The 12,300-nt window shown below is 42.7% G+C and overlaps 2 protein-coding genes across 4 annotated transcripts in view; one reads left to right on the forward strand and one right to left on the reverse strand.

Annotated features, from left to right (window-relative positions):
- MTREX (Mtr4 exosome RNA helicase) overlaps window positions 1–10,617 on the forward strand; it is a 94,355-nt gene extending 83,738 nt beyond the window's left edge. Inside the window, exons 24-27 of the mRNA XM_056542470.1 lie at window positions 371–427; window positions 637–799; window positions 5,014–5,118; window positions 10,340–10,617. Coding sequence (XP_056398445.1) covers window positions 371–427; window positions 637–799; window positions 5,014–5,118; window positions 10,340–10,392 — 378 coding nt within the window. The 3' untranslated portion in view covers window positions 10,393–10,617. The remainder of the gene's footprint in view (window positions 1–370; window positions 428–636; window positions 800–5,013; window positions 5,119–10,339) is intronic.
- PLPP1 (phospholipid phosphatase 1) overlaps window positions 10,600–12,300 on the reverse strand; it is a 76,751-nt gene continuing 75,050 nt past the window's right edge. For all 3 annotated transcript variants that reach the window (XM_056542481.1, XM_056542488.1, XM_056542494.1), the window contains exon 6: window positions 10,600–11,353. In XM_056542481.1, the coding sequence (XP_056398456.1) occupies window positions 11,225–11,353 (129 nt within the window). In that variant the 3' untranslated portion in view covers window positions 10,600–11,224. The remainder of the gene's footprint in view (window positions 11,354–12,300) is intronic.

Raw genomic sequence — 12,300 nt, forward strand, 5'->3', positions numbered from 1 at the left:
ACTGTGTATAAGGGGGATCAAGGGAGAGAGCTGTCAGTCAAACAGAAGTTTGTCCGACAGCTATATAAATTGAATGGCCAGCGTTCGTCTTGGAATGTAGATCCTGTGGAGCCCACCTGGAATGGATTATCTACGTGTCCATTAGCAGTAGTCTGATCTCCCCCCATTACCCTGATTTGTCTAAAAACCGTCATCTCCAAACTGTGGACCCCCAGCTGTTGCAAAACTACAACTCCCAGCATGCCCAGACAGCCGTTGGCTGTCTGGGCATGCTGGGAGTTGTAGTTTTGCAACAGCTGGGGGTCCACAGTTTGGAGACCTAGGTAATAGAGGGTGCAGATTCATCTTTCTTTCTCTTTCTTTCTTTCAGTCTAGTGAAATGCCCAAACTAACAGAGCAGCTAGCAGGACCTCTCCGACAAATGCAGGTAATGAATGAATAAAATAAATAAATAAAATATTTTTAGTTACATTTTGTAACACTATGTAAAGCTGGTGTCGGCAGCAAAATACATTGTGTTCTGATTTGTTACATGCAGTGACTTGTATACAGTCCAGCAGCACTGCGCCTGACTGTGTTATATAGCCAGGTATAGTCGTATGTTAGCTTGACTGATGACTCTAACCATCTGGACAGGAAACGGCGCGGAGGATTGCAAAAGTCTCGGCAGAAGCCAAGTTAGAAGTTGACGAAGAGACGTATTTAAGTACTTTCCGTCCTAACCTCATGGATGTCGTCCACACGTGGGCCAACGGGGCGACGTTTGCTCAGATTTGTAAAATGACAGATGTTTTTGAAGGTAAGACTATACGGAACCAATGAGGACGGATTACACCCGCTGAACAATGGCGTTCACTAACTAATTGTAATGTGGCCGAATTTTAGCATCTAGATTACAGAAGCAAGGAGTGCTTGGATGAAATTATTGCTAAGTTTGCATAACACAGTGATACAAGCGAATGTAAGAAACTGTAATGTATCTTACCAGAGAAAATTTGTCATTTTCCACATTGCGTTATATTTCTGCTCCCCTTAGGGGGCACACCTAAGCAGTTTTGCAGAATCAATTATATCAATCATATTTCTGATATATCAGGCTACAGCTGGCAACAGAAGTTTATAAAGAGGGAGGGAGGAATAGGTGGCTAGACATGGGTAAAAAGGCTTGAGCAGCCTGTAGTGAGTGTTAACTCACCCAGAATTAGATTCACATTGCTCAGTACTGCTCTATAATGTCCACCATGCTGTTGCTGCGTCTGAGGGTGTGCTTTAGAGATATAGGGAGTAGGATCGCTACTTCTGTGTGTGTAAGTGTATTGGAGACAACATAACAGCTAGTCTACACCCACTACCTTAACCCCTTCCCACAGAATGACTTATATAAACGTCATGTTATGCTGGTAGTTCACACATCATGACGTTTATATGTGATTTAGTTAACCCGGCGATGCGCGGCATCGCACAGGTTAACAGGCAGAAGTCCCGCTGTTACCAGCGGGAGACAACTGCTGCAAGTCCCCCCCAGGACCATCTGTGGATGGTCATGGTCAGCGATCACTGTAATTGGTCCCTGTGGACTAATCGCAGTCTCTCAGCTGACTGGGGGGGGTTAAAGTTCAAAGTCATTTCTCCTGCTCTGCCCACCCCTAGAAGTCCGGGCAGAGCAGGTGAAGATGAGAGCTGCGGTGGGATCATACCACAGGACCGACACAGGCAGCAGGGATCAGCGGCAGGCAAGTGGAGGACGCAGCGGTGTCGTCGGCATCCGAGGCAGCAGTGAAGATCGCTGTAAAGTGATCTTCACTGCTGCTTCTAGGAATTTCAAAACTACAACTCCCAGCATATGACAGTCTTTGGCTGTCCGGGCAAGCTGGGAGTTGTAGTTTTGCAACATCTGGAGGGCCACAGTTTGGAGACCACTGTGCATTGGTTTCCAATCTGTGCTCTTCCAGAAGTTGCAAAACTGCAACTCTCAGCATGCCCAGACAGTCCAGGAATGCTGGGAATTGTAGTTATGTAACATCTGGCCCTTCAACATCTAGAGGGCTACAGTTTGGACACCACTACACAGTGGTCTTCAAAGGGTTCTCCTCCAGTTGTTGCAAAACTACAACTCCCAGCATGCCTTTTGGCTGTCTGGGAGTTGTAGTTTTGCAACAACTGGAGGCACACTGGTTGGGAAACAGTCTGTTTCCTAACTCAGTGTTTCCCAACCAGTGTGCCTCCAGCTGTTGCAAAACTATAACTCCCAGCATGCACTGACAGACCACACATGCAGTTGTAGTTTTTCAACAGCTGGAGGTCCCCAACCCCCCCCCCCCCCCCCTTGTAGGGCGGGTCACACTCGCTGTAAACCACCGCTCGTGTAACTGTATCCTAAAAACACTACACTAACACCTAATAGAGTAAAACACTACATATACACCCCCTTACATATTTACCCCCCCCCCCTAATAAACATGAAAAACATTTGGTACGCCATTGTTTCCAAAACGGAGCTTCCAGATGTTGCAAAACAACTTCCAGTATTGCTGGTCAGCCATTGACTGTCCAGGCATGCTGTGAGTTTTGCAACAGCTGGAGGCGCACCCTGTTTGGGAATCACTGGTGTAGAATACCCCTATGTCCACCCCTATGCAATCCCTAATTTAGGCCTCAAATGTGCATAGCGCTTTCTCACTTTGGAGCCCTGACATATTTCAAGGCAACAGTTTAGGGTCACATTTCTGTACTTTTTCTCCTTTTCCCTCTTATGAAAAGGTAAAGTTGGGGTCTACTCCAGCATGTTGTAAAATGTAAAAAAAAATTTACACTAGCTTGCAGATGTTGCCCCATACTTTTTATATTCACAAGAGGTAAAAGGAAAAAATCCCCAAAATTTGTAATGCAATTTCCCCTGAGCACGGAAGTACCCCATATGTGGACATATAAATACTCTGCGGGCGCACAAGGGGGCTCAGGAGTGAGAGCGTCATGTACATTTGAGGTGATTTGCACAGGGGTGTCTGATCGTTACAGCGGTTCTGACATAAACACATGTGACCCCATTTTGGAAACAACACCCCTTAAGGACCATAACAAGGGGGGGTATAGTGAGCCTTAACTTAACCACAGGTTAAAGAGATTTTTTTTCTTAAAAATGCTGGTGTTATCCCAAATTTTGGGCTTTTGGAGAGAGAATTTGGCTGGAATTGAAGGCAATGTGCGTTTACAAAGCTCCCATGGTGCCAGAACGGTGTTATCCTTACAAGCAGAGAGCTTCAAAGTTAGAAAAATGCAAACTTTTCAAATTTTTCATGAAATCTTGCAATTTTTCAGCAAGAAATGATGCAAGTATCTACGAAAAAATAAACCACTATAAAGTAGAATAAATAGGTCACAAAAAACAAACTCTGAATCAAATTCATAAGTAAAAGCATCTAAGTTATTAATGCTTAAAGTGACCGTGGTCAGATGTGCAAAACATGCTCTGGTTCTTAAGGACAAAATTACCTTGGTCCTTAAGGTGTTAAAGGCGTATTGTAAGCCTACCAGTACTTAGCAGCTGCTGATGTTGAGTTGTTCTTTTCTGTCTGACAATAGTGCTCTCTGCTGACACCTCTGTCTGTCTCAGGAATTGTCCAGAGCAGGATAGGTTTGCTATGGGGATTTGCTCCTACTCTGGATATTTCCTGAGACAAACATAGGTGTCAGCAGAGAGCACTGTCAGACAGAAGAGAACAACTCAACTTCAGCAGCTGAAAATTACTGGTAGGATTACGATTTTTTTTTTTTTTATAGAAGTCATTTACAAATCTGTTTAATTTTCTGGAGCCAGTTGATATGAAAAAAACTGTTTTTCACCGGAATACCCCTTTAAGGTCGTGGGTGTAGACTAGCGGTTATGTATATACACATACACACACAGCGATCCTACCCCCTATATCTCTAAAGCACACCCTCAGAAGCAGCAACAGCATGGTGGACTTTATAGAGCAGTACTGAGCAATGTGAATCTAGTTCTGGGTGAGGTAACACTCAATACAGGCTGCTAAAGCCTTTTTACCCATGTCTATCCTATTCCTCCCTCCCTCCCTCTTTATAAACTTCTATTGCCAGCTGTAGCCTGATAAATCATAAAAATATATTTATATATCCTAAGCAGTTTTGCATATTTGTGTGCGTGGAGGGGGGGTTAGGGGGAGTAGCAATATAACCTAATGTGGAAAATTAGTCAGTTTCTGAAAAAAATAGTTTTTCACTGGAATACCCCTTTAAGGAAAACTGAAAATTACAAATGAAGCCTGCAAATGGGAAAACTTGTGAAAATGCTTCTCGTCATGTACACAGATGGCAGCTTATGCTGAAAATTCACCTGAAAGTAAACTTACACTTCATGTGGCACGATCATTCAATTTTGCATCAAACTTTGATGTTATGTGAGAAATGCCTAAAAAGTCATGTCTGGGGCTAAAAGTCTGACCCAATTGAAGCCAAGACCTCCCTAAAATAAAAGTACAGGATGTGCTGAGTTCATACATTTCTTTGAAGACTTTCTTCCAGAACACGAGTGACTCCTGTGGCTTCGGGTAGTTTATTGCACTTGCATGGTCAAAAGTTAATGGCTGTTTTTGAGTTGACCCCGCGCTTATGCTGGAAGGATCCTTAATTCTGACATGTCCTCTTTCATTCTTAGTATGACTTATTTGTGTTGTGATGACTTTTACAGTAGGAATACGAGTGCTCGACGTGTCCCACACACTGTGCAGCTGTTTTAGGCTTTTACAGTTGTTTTTTTTTTATCTGCTAAAGAAAAACTGACAAATCACTTTGGGGACCAGATGTATTTTAGCGTTACGGAGAAGCCAAACATTGGGGGAATTTCTCCATCCATTTCTGCTGTTTTCTTTTCGATTGTCCTCTGCTCTCATGGCAGCTGTTAATTTTTAGTTTTCCCTCAAAAAAAACCCAAAACTTGGTTGATCTTCCCCAGTTTTCTGCCTTATGTACTAAAACCTGAAGCTTTTCTTTTAGGTAGTATTATTCGTTGTATGAGGCGCTTGGAAGAATTACTGCGACAGATGTGTCAAGCAGCCAAAGCTATTGGAAATACAGAGTTGGAGAATAAGTTTGCAGAAGGTAAGTGTCTGCAGTGAAAGTAATTGATGTTGGGTTCTAGTTTTGCAGAACATATATTAAGGGTCTTCCTGCCTCTGACTGCATTGGCCAGAGTACAGTGGTCCCTCAACATATGATGGTAATCTGTTCCCAATGGGCCATCGTTTGTTGAAACCATCGCATGTTGAGGGATCCATGCAATGTAAAGTATAGGACAGTGGTCTACAACCTGCGGACCTCCAGATGTTGCAAAACTACAACACCCAGCATGCCCGGACAGCCAACGGCTGTCCGGGCATGCTGGGAGTTGTAGTTTTGCAACATCTGGAGGTTTGCAGGTTGAAGACCACTGGTATTGGAGGTTATACTCACGTGTCCCCGCCGCTCCGGACCCTCACCGCTGCCCTGGATGTCTCCCTCCATCGCTGTCACCGCGTCCCCGACGCTTCGGCAAGGCTTCTGCATCCTCGCTCTCTGTCTCCGCCATCACGTCAGTACGCACGCCGCTCCTATTGGATGACGGGACGGCGTGCGCCGCGACGTGATGATGACTATGTAGAGCGCCGATGATGCAGGGAATCCCGAAGAGGACACGCCGGAGCCCCGAGGACAGGAAAGTGATAGTCAGCGGACCACACGGGGCACCGTAAACGGCTATCCGGCGGCAGCTGAAGCAGTCAGCGCTGCCGGTTAGCAGTTTATGTGATGGCCCCGACATACAAAAGCATCGTATGTTGATGCTGCCTTCAACATGTGATGGCCTCTGAGAGGCCATCGTATGTTGAAATGATCGTATCTTGGGGCCATCGTAGGTCTGGGGGGGGGGGGGGGGGGGGGGGTGTCACTGTATCTAGAAAAGCAGAGGTGCTCGTGAGCGCCACTCCTGGAATCCAGAGCACATGCCCCCCTAGTGTCACCCAACCCCCTACAGTTCAAACTGATGTCTCTATTTAAAAAAAAAAAAGATTAAAGTTTATTGGTTGGGGTCTCACTGCAGCAGAGACTCCCACCCATCGGGAGAACGAGAGGGGTAAGTGCACAATAGCACGCTTTACTCTCCTGCTCTTATAGAGCATACTTCTCCCTACTAGTTCACCTGATCGGTCAGGGTCTCAGCACTAAGGCCCTGACCGGAAAAACTTTTGTCATGTCTATGACATGTAAGTGTTTTATTATTTTTTTTAATGAATGGTATTAAAGGATAATGAAAGGATATAGGGGATATTTCAAATTGTTGGTGTAGGTGGACTATTTTGTGCACCTTTTTGTGCGGTTCTAATGTGTAGCTGCACTAAATTTAATAAATGGTCACAGAACATTTTAATAATTTTTTGCGCAGGTTCACTTTTCTTAATTTCACCTTAAATACACCATTTTCTATGGTTTACTTACTGCACAAAAACCTACCACACACCAAAAAGCTTTTTTTTCTACTTTTTGGAGATGTGTCCGCCAAAATCTGCAACAATTTTTAAAAGGGTGGTTAATAAATTCCTGACCACTGATAAAAGCTAAGCATGCCACATGACATTAAAGTAGCTTAACTGAATAAGTGTAACTACATTGTACACAATCTTGGGACTTTTTATTACAAAAAAAAGTAAAACCAATGATGACACTTCCCATAGTTTGAAAAAGAATAATGCAGAGCTATCACTACCATCCAAGTGTATACACAGTACCTGCACTTTACCTGTATACAAGAGAATGGCTGACTCAGCTGTTCCTTAGTATTATGTCTGTGCGATGCAAACAAAATGAGTGGCCATTAGAATGCAAGAACAAAGTATAACTTGTGACTGGGCTCAGTGTGAGACACATCACAGTCCAGACCTTCACTCATGGACTAGAATAACAGTCGGGCCCCCTGAGCACTTGCTCACGTCCTGTAGATAGCGCTGTATGCTCATAACATTAATGTAGACTTTTCCACACTTGTGTTCAGCACTGGACATTACACCATCCAGCTTCATAGTCCTAGATCCTGTTTCTTTGATAAACATCTCCCCACAGTAATGGTTATAATCCCTCTTTATTATTCTACACAGATTTGCCTGATGTAAAAAAAACTCAATTTTTATGTCTTTCCCGTTCCCTCAATGCCGTGCCATTACATCATTAGTTTTACCCTGATCTAAGATTGTGGGCTGCCAGTAATCTGTCCAACAAGTGGGAGCAATTGTCTGGCAAAAACAAACTTCTCATTCAGCCAATTGAGGGCATGTTCCCACAGCATATACCCTCTGATATCTGAAGTACATTTCACTGTCTAATGCCATGGGTTTTGCCACAATTTTGGACTCTGAACATCCCTATTAAAACAGGGCATGTCACTAATCCAGGTACAAAAAAGTGTTCCATATTTCAATGTGAACTACAGCCAAAGAAATGGCCTCATTACATGGTTTGCTCGCACATTTGTAATATAGCTTTATGACCTAAAAGAACAGATTCTAAATCGTTAAAATGTATTTCTACTTGAATCCCTCTGCTGTAAGTCTGCAAACAGGACATGTGATGCATTGAGGACTATTAAGCTTGGCGTTATATTGGAGAGGATAACTAAGACTCCTGCACTTTCAGGCTCACAGCAGGGGAATACTTATCTTTCTACTCATATCTACTTATTCCTTTGGTTTAAAGGGGTTTTCGTAGTTAACTCTTTACAAAGAAATTATTGCAATACATTATTAATATGGGGGGGGGGGGGGGGGGGGTGTGTTGTTGTATAATCTGGTACCTTAATCTATCAAGAACAAGGGGCATCTCTTCACCATCTGGTCTGCTTGCTGTTAATGGACAAGCTAGAAATAGGCAAACTGACTTTTACACAATTTACATAACTCCCTATTGAATAAACAGTGTAGTAGCACAAGATCCACTTTAACTCTGGAATTAACCTTTATGGGAGTTATGTAAACTGCATAATGGATACTGCACATCTGTTTATGGAACCCCCCAACCACCTCTGGGCCCATGTTCGAGAGATGTGGCTCCCACTATGCTATACTACTAGCCACGGCTGTAATATACAATATTACAGCCACGGCTGTAATATACAAATATAGCAAAGTTACACAGGTTTTTTAGTCATGAAAAATTGATTCTCACATGATAGAGATTGTGTCCCAGCGGTCAAACCCACCAAGATTACTTATCCCCCTATCTCTCGGACAGGGCCCATTTTGCCCAGTTAGGGCCAGTGATTGAGCGGGTTGTCACTGCCATATAGTACATCTTCGAAGGTGGAGGATGGAGAACTTTGCAGAGAGACAGCAAGAGAAACTGGTCCCATGCTGTAGATCGTTGGAGTTCCCAGTGGTCCGATCTTCTGCAATCAGATACTTATACCCAGCTATAGGATAGGGGGACATGATTTTAATAACTTGAAAACCCCCTTTAAAGAGTAGCTCCTACCATCTATTTTTTTTTCTGTCCCTACCTATTGCTAATTTATCCCTCCCTGCCTCTAAAAAATGTTTCCTACCTTATAAAGGGCTAATCTTCTGCTTGTCTCTTGCTCTGCAGGAAGCAGAGTTCCCAAGCTGGCGTGATGTCACAAATGACTGCTTGGTGCCTTCTTCAGCCCTCAACTATGCTGCGCTCCACGGGAGTATGCATAGATGAGTGGCCAATAGCACGGCAGGCTGCTCCAGGGGTCTCCTCCATGTTTAGAAGTTCATGTGCTACCCAGGGAGGACGAGTATAGGAGCATTGCCGACCTGCTGTGCATGTACATAAGGACATGTACAGTACTAATGGAGCATCAGTGTGGCACTGATTCTGTGAGCTTGTGCACGCAGCCCCGGCATCCACAGTGCTGGCTCCCGCCTGTCTGTAAGGGAGCGAGCGCAGGCTGACTGAATTCGGACCGATTGCTTTGCCGGGATCGGTCTGAATTCAGTAGTGATGTCACGGCATGCTGCAGCCAGCCACTAGTAGGAAGACCTTCAGTGTCCGGTTTTCAAATATAAAATATAGTTTAAACAAAAAAAATGGATATTAGAGATGTTGTGGTACATAAGTACTACAACATATCAAAAAAAAAAAAGTTCATGACTGTACCCGTTTAACTATCCTGGCATACCATGCCAAATGGCATGGCCAGTGTATAACAAACTGTTACCGGCTACTTCTGTAGTTCTCATTTAATCTATTTCCACTTTCTCTATAACCCATTATAATCATTTAATGTGTTAAAAAAAAATGGAATAAGTTCATAAGTTCATAGGTCTCATAATTTTGCATCTAAAGCTTTTGTGCATACTTGGGTATCTCCATGGTAACAATCAGAAACCAAACCCCTTGTAGTCTGACCCAAGAGGCCTACTTTCCTCTGTTCCCTATATGCAAGGTAAACAAGTAGAAGCAGATGATATGACAATGGGACAGTGTTTCCCAACCAGGGTGCCTCCAGGCATGCTGGGAGTTGCAGTTTTGCAACATTGGGAAACACTGCTCTAGGATCTAAGACTACATGGAGCCTGGGTATTTGTTCCTAGAGATGAGCGAACTTACAGTAAATTCGATTCGTCACAAACTTCTCGGCAGTTGATGACTTATCCTGCATAAATTAGTTCAGCTATCAGTTGCTCCGATGGGCGGGAAAAGGTGGATACAGTCCTAGGAAAGAGTCTCCTAGGACTGTATCCACCTTTTCCAGCCCACCGGAGCACCTGAAAGCTGAACTAATTTATGCAGGAAAAGTCATCAACTGCCGAGCCGAGAAGTTCATGACAAATCGAATTTACTGTAAGTTCGCTCATCTCTATTTGTTACCATACAGACAATTTTTGGGGAAAAGACCTTTTAATTAGAAATAGGTTGATCATTTTAGGTTACTAGAAACATGATCCTCTGGTGTTGATCAACTATAATGCTCATGTAGATGGTGAAGTCCATTAGGATGAATAGAGGCCTATGGATACAGTTAAAATTATGCACTAGATTTTTTTCCCCAATCTGAAGTTTTGCTCAAGTGCTTATTTTTCACAGAAGAATCGCATTTAAGCACTTCCTATAATGGTTGAAAACCTCTGGAGTAATTGCTGGGTGTAGCAGTCGGACCTCACATCTAGTATACTCCTAAAAGTTATTTCCAAAATATAATTAGCTGACGTTTCTCACGACTCCACCTTCTCTTTGTGGCGGTGAGAACGTGGATCCCTTTAACTGCTAGAAACAGGTTCTGTCAATTTAGAGCTTTCCATGTTCCCTGAAGACTTCTTTCTTTTTCTTTCAGGCATTACAAAGATCAAGAGAGACATTGTGTTCGCTGCCAGTCTGTACCTATAGTAGAATGGATAAGAAGCTGTTTATATATTAAAGCTGTCAAACCTTTGGGAATGTAAGCTCCTCCGAAAAGAGAATCAACGGAGATCAGATGTTTGCTATAAACCTTTTTAATGTTTTGGTGTTATAAGTTTGCAGAACAAGCAACGTTCGAGCAAAGCAATATAATACAAGTGTTTGTACATAATGTTTCCTCCTGTTTTAATTAAAAAAAAAGTACAATTTTAATACCACATTTCATTCTCTCATCTGTATAGTTAATAGGGCTCTGTACACACGTCATGGCTCCATTTACAACAGAGCCACTATAATAAACTTAAAATGGGGCCTGTCAGGGTTCCCTTGGGAAATTAGGTATTTTTTCTAATACTTAAACCCAAAGGGTAGAAAGGGGGAGGCGGTAAATTAAAAACAACCAGTGTGATCAAAGCCTATAAAAGAATTAAACAATTTATCTTTAAAGCTTTAACATATACATAAAAGGTGTTCTTTATAACTATATACAAAGTGGGCATCCAACAGGTAGTAGCAGCAGCTGTCCATTGCACGTGTTTTACATAAAAGGTATAGGCAGCCTTTTTGTCATCCGTACTCAGTCATGTAAAGGCAGCGTCTTCCCCAGCGCGCCTACATACTGCGTTTTCATGTGGATTCCGGCCACAAAAATGGCTGCTTGAGTGGTGCATACAAGACGGGTGCAACGTAGAAGGCTTAAGTGCCATGCAGGATTAGCCTCTCCAGCACTAATAGGGTTTAAGGCTAATTAAATAGATTAAGAGAATTAACTCTTAATACGGTGTGGAAAAAAATTATTTCTTCCAGCCATAAGGGGCTTTTAGGGCTGGTGACTGTTGCCGTAGTGGTTCCCATTTGTTGATGTCTCGTGCAGGGTCGTATGAGAGTCGTCTTCTTTTTGGTTGAACCCGCAGTTCTTCTTTTTGAAAAAATCAGACACGTAAACAACCTGGGAAGCAAAGAGAATGCTGGTGAGAAGTGCAGGGATATGGTTATATAATCTCCAGCAGACACTGGAGATAGCAGAAAGGAATCTGCTGTACATTATCACTCTGGTACAGGAGATCACAACCAGAACAGTTTTAGACCTAGTGGCCAAAATGAAAACTGCAAGATTTTTCAACCTATATAATCCTGAAATAGGGGAGAATAAAAAACACAAAATTCTTAAATATGGTTAACAACCTGGTTTAAACAGGAAATTTTCTAGGGACACACTTCCTTTTTAAGAGTTAACGAATAAAGCCTAAATGTATTTATTTTTCACTCCTTGTTTGGGCTTTTAAATACTGAGTGAAAGTGTCCCAGCACTGAGTCATTCTTGGTTTAATTTGGTGAACTCAATATAGAATCCTATTAAACTGAAAGGTTCCTTGCTATTGTTGACACATGACAACATGTGAGGCCTGTATAGATTCACCCCTGCGGCCATCAAGTGTCAAGTATGAGGTCATCCCTGTAAACAAGAACAAAGACTGGTGGAGACCACTGAAGTGTTGGCATGGGATGTGTGACAACTCCAGTTGATTAAACTCTAACAAGAATCTTAAACTTGACAAAAGGTTTCTTTAAACTGGTCAGAAGGCAGACAATTGTAAAGTGCTCTTGTGCCACTTTTGATAATTGTCAAAAGTAACTGTGTGTAAAGTGAAACAAATGGAAGCACAGATGTAACATTGGAGATAATACCGTTTTCAGTACTTGCACCAGACATGTTTGATCACTAAGTGAAAGACAGCTCTAAATGCACAAAAATAGGAGCTGGATACTTCACAAATATGGGGAACGTGGCTGCACCAACTATTTGAGTCTATTTGTGAAGGACATCATAGGGACTGCTGGGAAGTAATACAGAAAACTGGCTATGGTGAAAGTCCCTGTGCAAAGCTAATCCAA

The sequence above is a fragment of the Hyla sarda genome, chromosome 1 (assembly GCF_029499605.1).
Source record: "Hyla sarda isolate aHylSar1 chromosome 1, aHylSar1.hap1, whole genome shotgun sequence".
NCBI classification, from domain to species: domain Eukaryota; kingdom Metazoa; phylum Chordata; class Amphibia; order Anura; family Hylidae; genus Hyla; species Hyla sarda.